The sequence below is a fragment of the Canis aureus genome, chromosome 5 (assembly GCF_053574225.1).
Source record: "Canis aureus isolate CA01 chromosome 5, VMU_Caureus_v.1.0, whole genome shotgun sequence".
Classification (NCBI taxonomy): Eukaryota; Metazoa; Chordata; class Mammalia; order Carnivora; family Canidae; genus Canis; species Canis aureus.
In genome coordinates this window covers 30914446-30935256 of record NC_135615.1, presented here as the reverse complement: position 1 = coordinate 30935256, position 20811 = coordinate 30914446, and the positions used below count along the sequence as shown (strand labels likewise).

Sequence of the window (20811 nt, the reverse complement as noted above, 5' to 3'; positions counted from 1 at the left end):
CCTGAGACCGGGGTTTCACTTCCGGTTTCCCGTCGCCGTCGCTGAGCTCCTCGACATGTCCGCTCCGGCCGCGGCGCGTCTGGGGAAGCCTTCCTTCCTATGAGCCTGAGGAGAAAGCGCGACGCGTGGCTGACGAGCGCGGCGGAGCCTGCGGCCTGGGAGCCTGGGCGCCCCCCGGGCGGCGCTGCCGGCGCTGCGGGCTCCGGGGCCGACAGGGTCCCGCGCGCCCCTGAGACGCCCGTGCCGAGCGCGCCGGGCGTGCCCGCGGCGGCCCCGGGGGCGGGGGTCGTGAGGGCGCGCGGAGGGCTCCGTCGTGGGGTCGGTGCCGGGCGGCGGCGGGCGACCGGGGCGGAGACCGGCCGCGGTAGAGGAGGAGGCGCCTTGTGCCGAAGCCCACACCCACCGGCATGGGGAAGAAGCTGAGGCCGAGCCTCAGAGCCTCGGGGGCGGCGGCCGCACGCGACACCGGTAAGCGCGGGTGTGTGTGTGCGCGTGTGTGAGCGCGTGTGTGCGCGTGCGCTGGACCCGGGGAGGGGTAAGGAGGAGCCCCCGCCTCTGAGACTGCGGCGCGGCGCGGCCGAGCTGTGCGGGGTGCGGGCGGGGGCTCCCTGCCGGGCGCTGTGTGCTGGGGGCGGGGCTCCCTGCCGGGGGCTTGTCTGCTGGGAAGGGCCTTGCTGACCCGGGGGGCTCCGTGCCGGGGGCCTTGTGCCGGGGGCCTTGCTTGCTGGGAGTTCCCTGCTGGGGCTTCCTTGCCGGGGGGCCCTCCCTCCCGGGGGCCTGTCTGCCGGGAGCCTGCCCTCCGGGGTTCTCTGCCGGGGGGCCCTCCCTCCCGGGGGCTTGTCTGCTGGGGGGGCCCTTCCCTGCCGGGGCTCCCTGCGGGGGGCTCCCTGCCGGAGGGCCGCGCCTTGCTTCGGTTCCCGGGGATGCTGTGGGCTCCTCGAGGATGATGCGTGTGGCTCCCGCTCGGCCCCGGGGCTGCGGGGCGGGGGGTTCTGACTCGCTTTCGCCGTCGCCATCCTGCTGCTGACCTGGGTCGGCCGTTCGCAGAGTCGCTGACGCTCGGCCCCCGACTTGATTGTGCGAGTCCGTGTGTGACTCGCTGGGGCCGAGCCGCGGAGTCGGGAGCGCGGCCTCCTCCCCGCGCACGCCGCGGTGGCTCCTCGGTTCGCGCCGCGCTCCTGCGCTTCGGGCGAGCTGTTGCGCCCCCTTTCCAGGCTCCCGTCTCTCTCGGGGGAAGGGGTCTGCCGCCGGGAGGGTCGTGCACACGGGGTGTGGCGGTGACGTCGGCCCGGGCGGCCCCGAGCAGCAGGTGGGGCGGACGTGGCGGGCCAACCCCAGCGCTTGTGGAGGACACCTTGAAAATCCTCTAGTTTCGCTTGTCCGTTGGAAATCCCGGAACGTAATACACCTGTCTTACCCTCTGTTTCCCTTGTGAGGTGAGGTTAGAGTGGTGAGGCCACTGTCCACTGAAGTGTGGCGCATGCACTGTGTTCCTGAAGAAGCAAAGAAGGGAGGGGGGGCGTGTCCTAGTGGGAATTGATAGGATCCGAGGTTGGTAGCAAGCCTGCCCGGGAGTTTTATAAGGAAGCAGATATTCTTGGACGGTCTGTTGAAAGACGGCCTTCCAGAACTGGAGATGGCTTGGCCGCATGTTCACCCAGTAGATAACTAACCCACGCTGAGTAGAAGTGAGGAGTGACCGAGTGTGCATAATTAAGACAAAGGAGTGTTTGAAATTTTGGGTTTTCAGGATATTGGCCCTGATGCAACTGTTCTCTTTAAAAAGCCTCTCCTGTAACTCCATAGTTGCTTAAATGAACCCCCAGAGTGCCTAAAAGCTTGGCTGAGGAGACAGTGTTTAATGAATGCAGTAGGATACCTGCTTAGTATGATTAAGTAGGTATGGGGTCTTTATCAAATCAGTCTTTCCTTTTGCTGGATATTTATTTTCAGGTTTTCCCTTCAGTATTTCTGTAGACTTGATTCTCTATGAGGATGCTGGGTAATAACGCTGTTAAATTGCCCTCCAATATCATACTCTTTTAATATCCACTCTGAGAAAGCAAGCTTTATCTCCCTGCTAGCCAGCACTGGATGGTGACAGTATTTCCCTAACATCTTACTAATTTTCTAATAATTGAAAATAGCTTCTCATTTTAATTTTTATCTTCCTTGGGTGATAAAAAAAGTAAAACATTTTGGCTGGGTCATATCCCCCCCCCCCTTTTTTTAATTGGGTTCTGAATTTTCACCCATTTGCCTATTACCACACCGTTTTAATTATTGTAGCTTTGTGATATATCCTGGTACTTTCTTTTGAAAAAAGCTTTGGGCATTTTTTGCATTTTTCTTCCAGACGTTTAGAACCATCTTTCCAAGTTCTTATAGAAAATCATGTTGGGATATTGTTTGTGATTGCATTGAATTTATAGATTAATTTGAGAAGAGACATTCTTTTGAGTTTTTCCTTCTAGGAGAGTAGGTATGTTTTCTTTGTTTCTTATATTAAATTTTTTTTTGTGAAGTATACCACTTATATGTATTGTGTTGTTGTGTTTAAAGTATATCTGGGTACCTGGTTTAAGATTTTTTTTTTATTTTTATTTATTTATGATAGTCACAGAGAGAGAGAGAGAGAGAGAGGCAGAGACACAGGCAGAGGGAGAACAGGCTCCGTGCACCGGGAGCCCGACGTGGGATTTGATCCCGGGTCTCCAGGATCGCACCCTGGGCCAAAGGCAGGCGCCAAACTGCTGCGCCACCCAGGGATCCCTGGGTACCTGGTTTAAAAGTACATTTAAGTGCCTTAGAAGCTTTAGTGTGTACCTCTCCCCAGAAGCAATGTATTGCCACCTCCATCACCATTGTCATCCTGAATTTTGTGTTAATTATTCCCTTGCCTTTCTCTGGAGTTGTATCACTTACATATATATTTTTTTAATTGATCTCTTTGTTTACTTTTTTAGTTACTTAAACATTATGTTTTTGAGATTCATTATTGTTGAAGCATGTGCCTTTAGTTCAGCAGTTCAGAAACTTTTTGGTCTCAGGATTCCTTTTGTGATTTAAAAAAAAATTTTTTTTTCCCTTTTGTGATTTTAAAAATTAGTGGGACCCTAAAGATTTTTTGTTTATGTGGATTGTATCATTAGGTATTACTACTAATTGGTCTTAAATGTAGTAGATATGGCATCTCTTGGTGCCTCTAAAAAATAATAATAAACTTGTCACATCCTAATATAAATAACATTTTCCTGAAAAACTATTTTCCAAAAAAAATTAATGACTAGTGGCATTACATTTTCTCAAATATCTTTAACAACTTAGTTTCATGGTTGCTTCTGCATTCAGTCTGTTGCAATATATTGTTATGGTTGAAAGTATATGAAGAAAATCCAGACTCCACTGTGTGTTTAGAAAAGGGAGGAATGTTTTAATAACCTTTTAAGATAGAATTTGATGGACATCAAAGAAAAATATAATTAACAATTTCTTTAAAGGTTAGCTGCAGTGTAAAACTTGAAGCTATGTCAGTGAACTTCTCAAACTCTGTGACATGAAAACACATTGGTCTGTCTTGCATTTTGAAGGGGTCTTTCATCCACACATTGGTCATGCGGTAGACACTAGTGCTCTGAGTTCTGTAGATCTCCCAAATGATGACACATTTCAGTATAGGATAGAAAAACCCACCCAAGCACCATCACCACTTTGGGAATTACTGCTCTAAGTCCTTTGTTTTCATGGAAGTATAATGGTCTGCTATAAGAATATGTTATAAATGGGTTATATTCTTATCCGTTTTATTCTTTATCAACATACTGGTTATTTCCAACTTGGGGCTATTATAATTAGTGCTGCCATAAATGTTCTTGTTCATCCTCAAGTGCATATATACAATATTTTGCTTGCGCATACTAGTAATGAAATTGCTGGATCCATTAGGATTTCATTAGATAATGGCCAGCTCTTCCCAAATGGTAGTTCTGATTTATACTCCACTAATTTTGAATGAAACCTCCCGTTGCATCCCATTCTTTCTATGTATGGCATTGTCCAGCTTTTTAATTTTTGCTGGTCTGGTGGAAATGAAATGTTACTGTGGCTCTAAACTCTGCAATTACATAAAAGAAGGTAAACATTTTCTTCTGTGTAGTGTTTAGTCATGTTTTTGCCACTTTTTCTGTCGGGTGCTTGTTTTATTAATATGTATGAATTTTTTTAAATGTGTTATACATGCAAGTTGATGAACTCTGTTGCCTAAAAAAGTTACTAGAATAATTTAAACAATTAAAAAAAACGTAAAGACCATATGAAGAAAAATCATTCTTTCCTATTCCTATCCCCAGTGTTTGTTTTTATAATCTGATTTGTTCTATGCTATATTTTTTTCTCCATTTATCAGTATATCCTGGAAATCTTCACAAATCAGTTTATAGGTAGCATGCTCATTCTACAGCATGGGAAAACAATTTCACATTGTGTGGCTGTACCAGTTTAACTAGTCTGTAGTAGATAGCTTCTGGTCTTTTGCTGTTGAAAACAGCACCAATTACTCTATGCACCATAGAGTAATTTTGTAGAACTGTCAGTGTGAACAGGTATTTCTGTACTAGTAATTTCCAGAGCTGTGATTACTGGTTTAAATTTAAGTGCCTTTGATACTTTGAGAAATATTGCCAAACTCCTTTTCCTTGGGATTTTGCAGGCTCACCTGCAGTGACTTTTCCTGAAGTTCCCCTCTCCCCCAACGGGATGTATTGCTAAACTTGTGTGTTTTGGTAGTTTGATAAATCAGTTTACAGATAATTATTTCTGAGTTTGGGCATCTTTTCATATATTTCGAGGCCTTTTTTTTTTTTCTTTGAACTGTTCATATACCTTGTCCATTGCTGTTTTTTCTTGGGATTGTTGAACTCTAGGAGTTTTTTTTTTACACACTCTGAGTACTAATCTTTTGGTAGTTAAATGGGTAACAAATACCTTTTCTCTCTCTCCGTGATTTTTTTGATGAATAGAAGTTGTTAATTTTAAAGATTTTCATTTCATGTCTGTATATTTGAAATTGTTAATTGTAGATAGTTTGAAGTATAGATACAACTTAACTTTATTCTCATGTAGTAACAAGTTGTGGTAGAATTTACCATTCAGTCTGAAGTTTTGTTGGTGGCAAATTTTTGACCAGTGATTTAATTAATTTTTTTTTTAGTGGTTACACGATTTACTTAAAATTTGAAAAAAAAATCGTCCCTATTGCTTAGATTTTTCTAGGTCTCTTTTGTCTGAATTTTTTAATATTTATAGTTAACAGTGCCCTCTTGCTATCTTTAGTGTGTGAAGCATGAGTAAATATGTCTCCTTTTTTCAGTTTTGATATTGAATATTTCTCCCTTCTCTCTGTAATGTTAATTCATCTTCTAGGTTGTCAGCTATGCTTTGTGATTTTCTCTTTAATACAATTTTTTTTTTTGTTCATTTGTTAAACTGTTTTTTTTTTGTTGTTGTTGTTAAACTGTTTTGAAATAGCTGTAGACTCAAGCACTTGTATGTTTTAGATGTCTCTTTTAAAGAGCATCTGTTGGCATTTTTTAATGCAGTTTTAATGCTTTCAGCTGGGATATATAGCCTATTTATACTCACTATAATTACTCTTATTTTGTGCTTTCTGATTGTCCTGGATGTTCTGTATTTCTTTTCTCTCCTGTTATTTTTTAAATACCAATTTAATATCTTTATCATTCCATCTTAGATGGTGCAAGAACCTTAGTTTAACTTCATTTAGTCCTTGCATGACTTACATGTTATCATATGTTTTAAGTTTTTAAATAATATCCTTACTGGACTGAAGGGGGTCTGTTTAGAATTATTGTTGTGTTTTACAGTCAGTGCTTATTTACATTTCCCACAATTTTTACTACTTTTCTCTATTGCTTCTTTTATCTTGTCAAATGTCAATCTAGGGCCATTTTCCTTCAGCTCAAAGCATGTCCTTTGGTATGGCTTTTTGTTGTTGTTGTTGTTGAAAGATTGACTGTTAATGAACTCTTTCCACTTTTGTTTACCTGAAAATATCTTTTTTTTTTTTTTTTTTTTTTTTTTAAGATTTATATATTTATTCATGAGAGACCCACAGAGAGGCAGGGACAGAAGCAGAGGCAGAGGTGAGAAGCAGGCTCCCTTTGGAGACCCCAGTGCAGGACTCAAGAGAATTGGAGAATTAAATCCCTTGCTTATATTCTTTGTAAAGACTCACTGCCTTCTTTTGCATGGTGAAATAGACTGCTTAGAACCTTTCAGTACACTTGCTCCCTCCGTGGTTAGAATATTTAAGACTCCCAGCTTCTGAGATTCAGTTTGACCAGTTGAAGTACCTGCTTTCCCCTGCGATTTTCCTCTACTTCTCTGTGAGCCACTGTTAGTGAACAGGCCTGTTCTTTGCCCTGGACTTTCAGGATAGGATATTTCTAGGGGTGTGAGCAATAAAGAAAAAAAAAATCACCTTTGTTATGGCATGGATTAGATCACTTTCTCTTTCATCATACGTAATCAAAAGAATCCAAAGCAGTTTTAAAAATACGATTGTTCCTGAGAAAAATTTATTCTTAGGATTTTCTTTTAAGAAGTAGTTGGATTCTGAGGATGCTAAAACAATCTTCAAAAATCGAATACTAAATCCAAAAGTCAGTATGCCACAGTTAAATGAAAGAGTCATAGTACATGGGTATATCTCATTTTACAAAATGGATATAATCCTCCAAAAAATGTTTTTTAAAAAAGCAGTTTCTCCCCTATCAGATATGCTAAATACCCAAAGTGAGTTTGCTGTTTTAAATAGTATAAAATCAACCTACATGACTCTTTATGAATTTAAGTGAATTTTGTGAGTTCAGATTTTCCTGTATGTTTTATATACGTACAAAACAAGGGTGGTAATGATTCTCTAGGATCTCTTGATCAGATTTTCCTCTAGCAAATGCAGATGTGTTCAGGAAATGCAGTTGGATGTCTTCAGTAACTTTATTAAAGCAGGAGTCAAAAGTAAAGATATCCCTAAGTCAGGCCAAATACTTCATGCCCCCTCCCTCAGTTTTCTTTTTGGCAGGTTTGGTTAGGGCTGCTTGGTTTAGTGGACAAGCACCCCCATCCTGACCACAACTGCTGATACCAGCATCTCCTGGGGATATATGGAGTATTCAAAATCGTATTCAGTAGACCTTGTTTTGTAAATTATGCAACAAAGGCCCATGAAACTGTAGCTGGTGAATTTATATAGACAGTTATGGAAAAGCTTTATAGGGGCACTGATCAAGAATAATTGGGGATCACTAGTGAATAGATGTGGCTTTCGGATAAGCTCTGAGATTTGGCATCCATCATCAATACAGCATCCCGTGGGCAAGATCCTTGAAATTGAAGCTTGGAGGGCTCACTGTAAAATAACAGATATTCTAGAAAGAGGAAGACCAAGGGCAGTCTGGCTGTTCCACCTGCGTTTGAACCAGATTGCAGCTCCCGTGACCCCCTCCCTACCCGGCTCTGTGGTGGGGGTGTGGGGTCTGCACCCGCCGTGCGTGCGCGGCTCGAGGGCTGCCTTCCTCGTTGACTTTTGAAAGGTGCCGCCCCGTGCTGCCCGCGGCCACAGCACTGGCGTTTGCGGGCGGGAGGGGGCCCGACGGGCCGGCTGGGCAGGGGTGAAGCCCCCTCCCCCACGCACCATGAGGTGAGGAGGAGGAGGGGCTGGCCGCCACCGAAGCTCTGCTCCGCTCCCCGCGGCCGTCAGGTGCCCCACCTGGCCAGCGAGCTGCCTGCCTTAGCGCCGGTGCAGAGGAGACCGGGAGAAGGGTCAGGCTAGTGCTAACCTTCGGGGGACTTGAGAGAGTGGAGCTTCGGTGGGGCCGCGAGACGGTTGGAGGGTACTTACAGGTTTACCGAGCTCCTTTCTCCTAACTCCTCACCAGATCCTGTAAGTATGATAGTGAGGAAAGGCTCGCCGAACTGCTGCAGATACAGCGTCACTTCCTAGAACTCTCCTGTGTGTGTGTAGATTTACAGTATTTTAGGTCAGCTTTTGAAATATAGAGCAGTGATTACACATGTTTTGCCCTTAGAGCAAAGGCCCTTTGATTTCTATTCCTCCTGTGTATGATTATCTGGGCATTAAACTTCTGTACATGGCAAACCTTTTCATATTTTTAAAAAATTTCATAAAAATCATGTCTTTCTTATTCTATAGTATTTTCTTTTAACAGAGGTGTTTTGTTTCATGGATCTCCATTGTTTTTGCCTTATGGGAAATGTTATTTCTATTTGTCTTCTCTGCCTTGTCTTTATACTTAAACCTAGCTTTCTGCTACTTAGGGCTATGGGAGACCCCCCCCCCCAAAAAAAAAAATAAACGTTGCTTTACTTTCCCCCAGATGTTATTTATGCTTATGTAAAATTTTAAATAAGATAAAAAGTTAGAAAAGATAATAACAAGAATTGCCTATACTTGACCCACCTAAAGATAACTTCGTATTGAATATTTCCTGTGGCACTAGGAGCTCTGCTGGACACTGAGGGACTTTGGTGCACAAGACAGAGTATGTGCCTCTATGGCTCTGACATTTAGATGGGAAAGATGCACCCCTAAAAAAGTAAATTGGTAAATAATTGCATGTCATCATAAGGAATGCTCTAAAGAGAGCATACCTACACTTTAGGTGGGGTGATCGGAGGCCTATTGGGGGGAATAATGTCTAGATTTTACTGAAGGAAGAGCGAGAGCTAAGTCATGGACGGAATAGGAGAAAACATTCCAGTCAGAAATAACAGCATGTGCAGAGGTCTGAAAAAGGGAAAGAGCCTGAATCAGAAAGACTTAGAGGTAAGTCAGGGGAAGGTGGATCAAGGTGAGTAGAGAAATGATCTGGAAAACAAAGTGATTTATTCATTACATAAATGTTTACTGAAACCTTAATATGTACTAGGCACTGTTCTAGGCATTGGGGATACAGCATGGATAAGGACAAATTCCCTGTATTCTTGAAGCTAATAAACTGGTTAGTGGGGGGATAACCAAATAAGAAAGATAGTGATATGGGTGTTAGGCAAAAGAAGACCATTGTTTAAACTGTGGTGTGTGTTCTTAATGACTTTTTTGTTCTTAATGACTTTATATAGATACGTAGATTTTTCTTTTATAATCTGCATTTCTTTCCCCTAAACAATTTATATTAAGACATTTTTCTTTTTTTATCTTTATGTTTCTGCATATACCATATATTGTAAATTTGTTATATTTTTGTATAGTAATTTTAACTCAGTCTTTATCAAGAGTTAAATGAATCATTTGAATTGTGTCTTGAGTTGGAGGCACAACTCACATAAAAAGGTTATTGTAAGTTACTTTTTAAAAATGTTATTATAGAAATCTTTCTTTCTTTCCAAATTTGTATTTAAATTCTATTTAACATATAGTATAATAGTGGTCTCAGGAGTAGAAATTTAATGATTCATCACTTACATATAACACCTGGTGCTCTTCGTAACAAGTGTCGTCCTTAATACCCATCACCCAACTCCAACCTACCTCCCTCCATCAACTCTCTGTTCTTTATCCTTAGAGCCTCTTATGGTTTGCTTCTCTCTCTCTCCCCCGTCTCCCTCTTCCTATATGTTCATCTGTTTTATTTCCTAAATTCCATGTATGAGTGAAATCATGTGGTATTTCTTTCTCTGACTTATTTTGCTTAGCGTAGTACAAACTAGCTTCATCCACATCATTGCAAATGGCAAGATTTCATTCTTTTTGATGGCTGAGTAAAAATCCGTTTTATACATATACCATAACTTCTTTATCTGTTTATCAGTCTATGGACACTTGGGCTCTTTCCATAATTTGGCTATTGTTGATAATGCTGCTATAAACATTGGGGGTCCAGGTGCCCCCTTTGAACCTGTATTTTTGTATCCTTTGGGTAAATACCTAGTAGTGCAGTTGATGGATTATAGGGGAGTTCTATTTTTAACTTTTTGAGGAATCTTCATACTGTTTTCCAGAGTGGCTGCACCAGTTTGCATTCCCACCAACAATGTAAGAAGGTTCCCCTTTCTCCACATTCTCACCAACACTTGTTGATTCCTGTGTTGTTAACTTCAGCCGTTCTGACAGGTGTGAGGTCATATCTCATCATGATTTTGATTTGCATTTCCCTGATAATGAGTAATATTGAGCATCTTTTCATGTCTGTTAGTGGCCATTTGGATGGCATCTTTCAAAAAGTGTTTAATCGTATCTTCTGCCTATTTCTTAACTGGATTATTTGGTTTCTGGGCATTGAGTTTGATAAGTTCTTTAGAGATTTTGGATACTAACCCTTTATCAAATAATCATTTGCAGATATCTTCTCCCATTCCATAGGCCACCTTTTAGTTTTGATGATTGTTTCCTTTGCTGTGGAGAAGTTTTTTTATCTTGATGAAGTCCCAGTAGTCTATTTTTGCTTTTGTTTCTATTGCCTCCAGGGATGTGTCTAGTAAGAAGTTCCTCGGCTGAAATCAAAGAGGTTGCTGTCTGTGTTCTCCTCTAGGATTTTGATGATTTCCTGTCTCATATTTAGGCCTTTAATCATTTTGAATTTATTTTTGTGTATGGTGTAAGAAAGTGTTCCAGTTTCATTCTTCTGCATGTGGCTGTCCAGTTTTCCCAACACCAGTTATTGAAGAGATGGTCTTATTTCCATAGGATATTCTTTCCTGCTTTGTCAAAGATTTGTTGACCATATAGTGTTGGGCCCATTTCTGCTCTGTTCCATTAATCTGTGTGTCTGTTTTTGTGCCAGTACTATATTGTCTTGCTGACTACAGCTTTGTAATATAGCTTGATGCCTGGAATTGTGATGCCTCTAACTTTTTCTTTTTCAGGATTACTTTAGCTATTCAGGCTTTTGTGTTTCTATACAGATTTTAGGATTATTTGTTCTAGTTCTGAAAAATGCTGTTGGTATTTTGATGGGGATTGCGTTAGATGTGTGGGTTGCTTTGGGTAGTATAGACATTTTAACAGTTTGTTTTTCCAATTCATGAGCATGGAATTTTTTCCTGTTTCTTTGTGTCTTCTTCAGTTTCTTTTGCAAGTGTTCTATAGTTTTCGGAGTATGTCTTTTACCTCTTTGGTTAGGTTTATACTTAGGACTTTTTTTGATACTATTGTAAATGGGATTGATTCCTTTATTTCTCTTTATGCTGTTTCATTATTTGTGTATAGAAATGCAACAGATTTATGTACATTGATTTTATATCCTGCGACTTTGCTGAATTCATGTATTAGTTCTAACAATTTTTTGATGGAGTCTTTCAGTTTTTCTACAGAGTATCATGTTGTCTGCAAATAGTGAAAGTTTGACTTCTTCCTTGGCGATTTGGAAGCCTTTTATTCCTTTTTGTTGTCTGATTGCTAAGCCTAAGATTTCCAGTATTGTGTTAAATAGTAAAGGTGAATGTGGACATCCCTGTCTTCTTTCTGACTGTGGAAGAAAAGCTATCAGTTTATTCCTACTGAGAGTAATATTAGCTGTGGATCTTTCTTATATGGCTTTTATGTGGTTGAGGTATATTCCATCTATACCTACTTTGTTGAGGGTTTTTATCAAGAATGGATGCTGTATTTTTGTCATGCTTTTTCTGCATCTTTTGAGAGAATCATAAGGTTCTTGTTCTCTCTTTTATGATTTGCAAATAATGAACCACTCCTGCATCCCAGGAATAAATCTTACTTGATTGTGGTGAATAATTTGTTAAATGTACTGTTAGGTTTGATTTTTCTAGTATCTTGAGAATCCATGTTCATGAGGGATATTGACCTGTAATTTTCCTTTTTAGTGGGGTCTTTGGTTTTGGACTCAAGGTAATGCTGGCTTTGTAGAATGAGTTTAGAAGTTTTCCTTCTATTTCTATTTTTTGGAACAGTTTGAGAAGAAAGGTATTAAATTGTCTTTAAATGTCTGGTAGAGGGCCTCCTGTGTGGCTCAGCGGTTGAGCATCTGCCTTCAGCTCAGGGTGTGGCATGGTCCGGGAGTACCGGGATCGAGTCCCACAACGGGCTCCACTTGAGGAGCCTGCTTCTCCCTCTGCCTGTTTCTCTGCCTCTTTCTCTGTGTCTCTCATGAACAAATAAATCTTTAAAAAAAAAAAAAAATGAAATTCCCTGGGGAAGCCACCCTGGGACTTTTGTTTGTTGGGAAATTTTTTATTATTGATTCAGTTTCTTTGCTGGCTATGGGTTTGTTCAAATTTTCTATTTTTTTCTGTATTAGTTTTTATGTTTCAAGGAATTTGTCCATTTCTTCCAGATTGCCCAGTTTGTTGGCATATAATTTTTCGTAATATTTTCTTAAAATTGTATTTCTATGGTGTTGGTTGAGCTCTCTCCTTTCATTCATGATTTTATTTGGGTCCTTTCTCTTCTCTTTTTGATAAGCCTGGCTAGGGGGTTATCAATTTATTAATTCTTTCAAAGAACCAGTTCTTAAGTTTTGTTGATCTGTTCTACTATTTTTGTTGTTGTTTCTATATCATTTATTTCTGCTCAAATCTTTATCATTTCCCTTTGCCTACCAACTTTAAGCTTTATTTGCTGTTCCTTTTCTAGCTTCTCAAGGTGTAACGTTAGGTTGTGTATTTGAGACTTTTCTTGGTTCTTGAGGTAGGCTTGTATTGCAATAGACTTCCCTCTTGGGAACTGCCTTTGCTGCATCCCAAAGGTTTGGACTGTCATATTTTCATCTTCTTCCATGTATTTTATTATTTTTCTTTAATTTGCTGGTTAATCCATTCATTCTTTATTAGGATGTTCTTTAATCTCCATGTATCTATGGTCTTTACCAAATTTTCTCGTGATTGACTTCCAAGTTTCATAGCATTGTGGTCTGAAAATATGAATGGTATGATCTCAGTCTTTTTGTGCTTGTTGAGGGCTGATTTATGACCCAGTATGTGGTCTGTTCTGGAGAATGTTCCCTGTGCACTCAAGAAGAATGTGTATTCTGTTGCTTTACCATGAAATGTTCTGAATGTATCTGTCCCAGTGTGTTTCAAAGCTGTTGTTTGCTTTTCAATTTTCAACTTAGGTGATCTGTCCATTACTGTAAGTGGGGTGTTAAAATCCCGCACTATTACTGTATTATTATCAGTGAATTTCTTATATTTGTTAATGATATTGATACATTTGGGTGCTCCCAAGTTGGGGACATAAATATTTATAATAGTTAAATCTTCTTGATGGATAGACTCCTTAATTATTATGATATTCTTTTTCATCTCGTTATGTTTGTAATCTAGTTTGTCTGATATAAGTATGGCTACTCTGCTTTCTTTTGATGTGGTAGGATATTTTCCTATGTTTTTAAATGAACAGTTTTTATTTGGGAGCATCTTTGTGTTTTACATTAAGTATGGCAAAAGTTATGCATAAATTTTAAAAAATACTCTGCAGCAACAAATATTTACACACTATAAGGCTTCATAATATAGACAGGTATATAGTAACTTTATTTTGACAGTCTGACATTTGGCTCTCCTACCTCATCCCACTCTCCAGCAGCCCCTCTGTGACTGTTTTACTTTCACCTGTTAATGTAGGTAGTTAAATTCATGGGTATCCTATTTATTGAACCAATTCTTAACAGTCCTATAATGAATCTGAATTGATCTGGTTTATTTGAATATCTTGAGAAATTCTCTTTGCCAGTGGATATATTTTAGGATTTTAGTATCAATATTCATATGAGAGATAAGCCTTTAATTTCCTTTCTTATGTTTTCTTTGTCAGATTTTATATTGCATTTGGCTGCCCTCATAGGGCTTGGTTTATTAGGGAATTAAAATTAATGGAGTAATTATAAATACATAGTTATGAATCATGACAAGTACTCTAAAAGAAAGGAACGGTGCTTTGAGAGAAATATCATTGAAGATCTTGAGATTATACTTTTTAGGTGTTTGAGGACATGCCTATTGAGTATATATGCACTAAAAGATAATTCTTTTTAAATGAAATACTTACTGAAGATTTAATATGTACTTAGGTCTGTGATAAATAAGTAAAATGAAGTCTTCATAATTATAAAGGTTGAAAAATACAGGTAATAGTAGCTACCAGAGTTAGAGGCTATATTCCACATTTTTTTAAATGAAGAAATTAAGGCTTAGTTTATAGATAGACACTTCTAGTTTAGTATCCAATAGTACACACTCTCTGGAAATCCCACTGAAGTTGTAGTAAAAGAATAAAGATCTAAATCAACAAAAAGAGAATGGGAAATTAGTTGCCAGGTGAAGTCATCTTTGAGGAAACTAGAAAGAAGATGGTTCAGTGATAAGTGACTACAGATTAGAGGACGCTAAAGGCTGAAGAGCGGTAAGCCGACAAGAAGCAAGCTGCTTCCACCAGGCAGTCTGGCAGCAGTTGGGGATTTGGAAGTACAAAGTACTTCTCAAGGCAAGATTATAGGATGGAGTGGAAATGGAATGATTAAGTGATAATTTTTTGTAGTTTTGATGCTCCAAATTCCCTTCTCTACTGCTTGCATCCAGACAACTGCCTAACCGTCTTCTACCAGATGGAGGACTGAAAGTTTACCTGCAGGAGACGATTGTACTCAGGGGGCAAGCTGACTGCTGAAGTGTGGCAAAGCACCTAAACAAAAATGAGGATGAAGTCGAAGTCAACATACCGAACAGTGAAGCCAGAGCTATCTTTCTATTAGCAATAATCACGCCTTAACCTCATTGGCTACGATACTGCCACTTTACAAAGCTCAGAGCTGTCTTTCTGTAGGACTCTCAGAACTCATAGTCAAGCTTATACTCCCCTAAACAAGATGTTAAAGGATTCTTTTCTGGGGACACATCAACCCATGGCAAAATATTCAACAGATACAGACTTTGGGAGTTTGCCTGGTCAAACCGCTGCATCGCCATCAGATCATGGGAGAGAGGGCTGCTGGTTGAGAGGCATCATTCATGCATCAGACTTTGCATTGGCTTTAAATGCCTCGCATGTCAGCACAAATGGACAGCCAAGGATAACCAGTCATTTGGTAGAAGTCTCTAACATAAAAGAAACCAAATAGGAGTAAACAAGTATGAAATCAAAGAAGCTTGGTGTAAATAGATTTACTGCAGGTAATAGAAGAAACTTAAGCCAAATAATACTATGGTACCTTTAGAAAGAAAAGAAATGATGTCCCTGAAAGAAGAGGTTCTGTTTTTTAAAAAAGAGAAATTATTCAGAAAATAGAAAAGATCTCTGGGAGAGCAGGAAAAAATACATAAGGATTGAATAATAAAGCTGAAGAACTCTCCCCTAAAATAAAATAGCCATGAGAATTAGAAAATAAGAGTAAATAAGAAAAGTAGAGGATCAGTCAAAGAAGTCTTTTGTCTTATGCAGTGGGGGGAAACCATCATTTAAGTCCCAGAATTGGAAGAGGTGAGCTTCTGGGTTGAACAGGTCTTCTGTCTGGTGCCTTGAAGAAGAAAACACGCACTGTTGGTGAGAATGTAAAATGGTGCAGTCACTTTGGAAAACAGTCTGGCAGTTCTCCAAATGGTTAAACATAGATTGACTATATCATCCAGCCATTCTTGTAGGAATATATTCAGGAGAATTGAAAAAAATGTCCACACAAAAACTTATACGTGAACGTTTATAGCAGCGTTATATACGTAATAGCCAGAGTGAAAATAGCCCAAATGTTCATCAGTTGATGATTGGTTAAAAGAAAATGTGATATATCTGTAAAATATCATTTGGCCCTAAATGAGCCAGTGAGACAAAATGTGAGCGAAGTACCTGCTATCATATGGATGAACCTTGAAAACATAATGCATGAAAGAAGCCAGACAGAAAAGGACGACTTACTGTTATGATTCCATTTCTTTCTTTCTTTTTTTTTTTTTTTTTATGATTCCATTTCTATAAGATGGCCCAGTATAGGCAAATCTGTAGAGATGGAAAGTAAATTAGTGGTTGCCTAGGCACGGGGATAGGGCATAGTGAAGGGTGAGGATGGTGGCTAAGGGATACAGGGTTTCTTTTTGGGGTGATGAAATGGTCTACAATTGATAATAGTGATGGTTGCACAGGCCTGAAGAAACTAAAGCCATTGATTGTACACTTTTAAATTGGTGAATTGTAACTATGTAATGTAAACTATATCTCAATAAAGGATTAAAAAATAAAAATAAATGAAGCACAGAAGTTATGAAGACCACAAAGCAGAATTATAAGAATTTGAGGAAGAGACAACCAGACCACAGGAGAATGTGAAATGGGCACCAGGAGAACAGAAAAGAAAAGGAAGAAAAAGATTAAACCATTCAGAAACAGTTCATTAGGCGTGTGGGACAGCAGGCGCCATGGCAAAAGATAAAAAGATTAGATGCGAAATGTTGTGATGTTTATTTTACTATGATTCTTATAGTGTAAAACAAAGCCAAACATGAGAAAAGTGAATAAAAGCAAGCATGGATATCTCTAAAAAGTAAATACGAAAACAGTAATATAGAAGACCGTCAAAAGAGATCCAAAATACAAATGCAAACTTGGAGCCCTCAAAGAAGAAAATCAAAACCAGATATCTTAAGGTATAACTCAAGATGTTTCCTTTAAAAAAAAATTTCTTTTTAAGTCTATCTGTTGTAAAGATGCACCATGTTCTAAGGAAAACTGGCCCAGTACTGAGACATATTGGACAGACAAAAGATCTTAAGGAAAAGAAAATCACCTTGATGGCAGAACAGAAACAGTGTGCCAGACAGTAGGCTCAGGGTTTGAACTCACAATCCTGAGATCAAGAAGAGCTGAGATCAGTAGTCGGACATTTAACCAGCTGAGCCACCCAGACACCCCGATTTTTTTATCAGAGAAGTAATCTTGATTTTTCTTGCTCTGTATTCCTTTAGTATTCCTTCCTTATTTCCTTTGAATTTACTGTTTCTCTGTTTTCTAAATTCTCAATTTGACGCTAATTTATGATTGATTTTCCAGTGTTTTTCTTTAATATTTACATTTGAATTTAATGGTTTTTGCTCTTCTTAGCTCTGCCTATGAGTGGGCATCATGGCCACCACCCTCAGGCCTCTGGTGAAGCCCAAGATCATTAAAAAGAGTACCAAGAAGTTTATCTAGCACCAGTCAGGCCAATATGTCAAAATTAAGCACAACTGGTGGAAACCCAGAGGCATTGACAGTAGAGTGCACAGAAGATTCAGGGGCAGATCTTGATGCCCAACATTGGTTAGAGGAGCAACAAGAAAACAACACGTATTACCCAGTGGCTTCCGGAAGTTCCTAGTCCACAGCGTTAAGGAGCTTGAAGTGCTGCTGATGCGCAACAAATCTTATTCTGCAGAGATTGTTCATGGTGTCTCCTCCAGGAACCACAAAGCCACTGTGGAAAGAGCAGCCCAGCTGGCCATCAGAGTCACCAATCCCAAAGCTGGGCTGTGCAGGGAAGAAAATGAAGAGACGGCTTATTTGCACGTCATATTTGTATTAATAAAACCATAAAACTACCAAAAAATAAATTTAATGGTTTTCTTATAGGTATTTTTTTTCTTATAAACATTTTATATGTGTCTGTGTAGACACATTCACTGTCATTCAGTTCAACCACTTTAAATTTCATTATAATTTAACTTTTGAGTGATTTATAAGTAGGGGTTTGGATTTTTTTTTTTTTTTTTAAACACAGGGCTCTTGAGAGTACTTTTTTATGATCACATTGTAATTTTACTAGATCTTGGTACATTGTATTCTATACTCTATCAATATTTAGTGCCAAACACATTTTAAGTACATTTGGGTCAGTGAATTTAGGTAAATGTGTGCACCCTGTAATGAACACACCGATAAAAATAGAGGTTATGTCTGTCACCCCAGAAAGTTCCTTTGTACCTACCTCACTTGCAGGCAGTTTGCTTATTCCTACCCTGGCAACTGCTGGTAGGATTTTTATCAGTATAGATTGGTTTTGCCAATCCTAAAACTCTGTGTGTGTGTGTGTGTGTGTGTGTGTGTGTAATCTTACAGTGTGTACTTTTTTATGTCTGATTTCTCTCGTCCAGTTAATGTTTTGAGATACATGCAAGCATCAGTAGTTTTTTTTATTGCTGAGTAGTAGTATATTGTATGAATAGATCATAGTTTATACATTCACCTGTCATGAACACGTAGTTTCCAATTTTAGCTTACTGATAATAGTGCTGCCCTGAAGGTTCATAGTCACTTGAACTATAAAATAAGTGTATGTTTCACTTTAAAAGAAACTAACAAAACTATTTTCCCAGTTAGCTATATAGCTTTATATTCCTACCAGGAATGTATGAGAGTTCCAGAGTTTTCTCATCCTTGCCAACACTTAATATTTTCTGTCTTTTTAATTTTAGCTGTTCTAGTGGGCAAGTATTACCTCCCTGATAACTAATAACATTGACTATTTCACCATGTACTTACTTGCCATTAGTATGTCCTTTGTATTATGTTTAAGAGTTCTTTGTATATTCTGGATGCAAGTCCTTCATAGATATTTTTCTTAATGATGTCTTTTGGAGCTCAGAAGGTTTGAATTTTCATGAACTCTAGTATATCAGTTTTTATTTTGTGGTAACTGATTTTTGTTCCATAAGAAATCTTCACCTGCCCCATGGTCAGGGTTTTTTTCCTGTGATCTTTTTCTAGAAACTATGGTTTGGCCTCTTAATGTTTATGTCTGTAACTCATTTCTAGTTATGGTTTGAGGTAGGAGTTGAGGTTCATGATTTCTTTCTGTTTTGATTGTTATAGCACCATTTGTTGTAAAGCTGTTCTTTTCCTCTTTTTTATATTGGCAGTGTTGCTGAAAATGAACTTTCATGCTCTTCCACTCATCTTTACATCAACACCACAGTCTCAACTACGATTGCTTTGTAGTAATTTTTTTTTAAAGTTTTGATTGATTTATTCATAAGAGACAGAGAGAGGCAGAGACAGAAGCAGGCTCCCTGTGGGGAGCCTAATGCGGGACTCCATCCTAGGACCCTGGATCACACACCCTGAGTCAAAGGCAGATGCTCAACCACTGAGCCACCCAGGTGCCCACCTTGTGGTAATTCTTGGGTGGTGAGTCCTTTAAGTTTGTTCTTTTCTTAAAAACTGCTGTTCTCTATCTTTGGATGCAAGTTTTAGAGTCAGGTCATCAGCTTCTACAAACTAGGAGTGTGGGGAACATTTACACATCAGTGTACTGTCCTATATCGTCATTTCCCAGCCACGTCATGGAGCTCTCTAGTTATTGGAGAGCACAAGTCCAGACTGAAGCTGGATGGCATAGTGTTCGACAAAGGATGTTGCCAGAAACACTTGATGTCTCTGTTCAAAGGAGATTTTGGGTCTCTAGGATAATTTTAGCTTGAATAATGATTGGTAACTGAAAATTAGGCAGCGACAATTTGAAAATGAGTAAAATGAAACATCCTAGAAGAAAGGATATATATATATATATATTTTTTTTTTTTTTGGAAGAAAGGATATTAACTACCCAGTGTAGTTAGTACATACAGTTTAGTGAAACATTGAATACTGACAGAGCAAAACTAGTGCTGTGGGTTGATATGGGTATTTTATTTAGAAACATGGAGTTATACCAGAAGATACAGCTAAAGTTGATAGTGGTCGCCCAAGAGGAATGGAAATAGAGGCTCCCTGTGAGGGTGGGGACAGTAATTGATAGCCTAGTGGTATGTAGCTTTCTATTTAGTGTATGTGCTTTGTTGGAATTTGTTTTAAAAAATAAGAGGAAGAAAGGTTAAGTGGCTTTCTCAAAGTCACAAAGCTAGAAAGACCTCCGTTCAAACTCCTGTCTTGCCAAGTTCTTCTAATGACCAAGTCTGTGCCCATAATCACTCGTTCTCCCTCCCTTGAGTCTGAAGAGGACCTTGTCCTGAACGAAACACAATCCTGAAATAATGACCTAAATGTCAAAGACTACTCTTTTCAGGTGGACACACAGTTCTGGTTTTTTCCCTGTATTCCATAGCTCCAGCCCAAAACCATACATATCCCAGGACTACAGTAAATATCTGTGAGTCACTAGTGAAGAATGATTAATGCAGGGTGGAAAATCTTAAGTCATCAGAGAAGTTAGATTTGGGGGGTGGCTTTAAACATGAGGACAACTTAGACGTGAAGGGGGAGGAATGTGAATATCAGACTCTGGCACTAGTGAGGAAAATTACATCAAGAGTGCTCTACATCGGGCAATTTTCCTTCGTGTGTGGGAGAGAGACTTAGCCAGTAGGTGGGAATCAAAGGCTTTAAATATCCTTATATTTTAGGTTTCGAGTTTTCACAGAAGTTATATTAGCTTTTGTGATTTCTTACTAATAAATACTTAGGATAAATGTCTACGCATAGTAAATAAAAGAGAAATTCAATAAATTATCTAGCGCAGTACACAATATCTCATACACAACAGACCTTGAGGAAGGCAGTTTGCAAAGTCACAGTGTTAGAACTGAAAGGAGGAGGCAGCTGGGTGGTTCACTTGGTTGAGCATCTGCCATTGGCTCAGGGTGTGATCCCAGGGTCCTGGTATTGAGTGCTTCTCCCTCTGCCTGTGTCTCTGCCTCTTCTCTCTCTGTCTTTCATGAATAAATAAATAAAATCTTTAAAAAAAAAAAAAAACTGAAAGGAGCCTTAGATAATTCCAACTAAATGAGACCTTAGAAAGTTCATAGAAAAAAAAAAAAAAAAGAAAGAAAGTTCATAGTGTTTTTTCAGTTGCCAAC

At 39.5% G+C, this 20811-nt stretch overlaps 1 protein-coding gene and 1 long non-coding RNA gene across 7 annotated transcripts in view; one reads left to right on the top strand and one right to left on the bottom strand.

The window, feature by feature from the left end:
- Nucleotides 1-297: 297 nt before the first annotated feature.
- Nucleotides 298-20811, top strand: part of TASOR2 (transcription activation suppressor family member 2) — an 84150-nt gene continuing 63636 nt past the window's right edge. For 4 of the 6 annotated variants that reach the window (XM_077897311.1, XM_077897315.1, XM_077897313.1 and 1 more), the window contains exon 1: nt 7611-7720. In XM_077897311.1, coding sequence (XP_077753437.1) covers nt 7716-7720 — 5 coding nt within the window. In that variant the 5' untranslated portion in view covers nt 7611-7715. Of the gene's footprint in view, nt 469-7609; nt 7721-20811 lie in introns of those variants that run through there. The other 2 variants (XM_077897310.1, XM_077897309.1) reach the window with 2 other exon arrangements.
- On the bottom strand, nt 6580-8245 carry LOC144313895 (uncharacterized). The gene is made up of 2 exons (XR_013379545.1): nt 7922-8245; nt 6580-7429 (listed from the first exon to the last, which is right to left on the bottom strand). It is a non-coding gene; the product is annotated as an uncharacterized LOC144313895 (long non-coding RNA).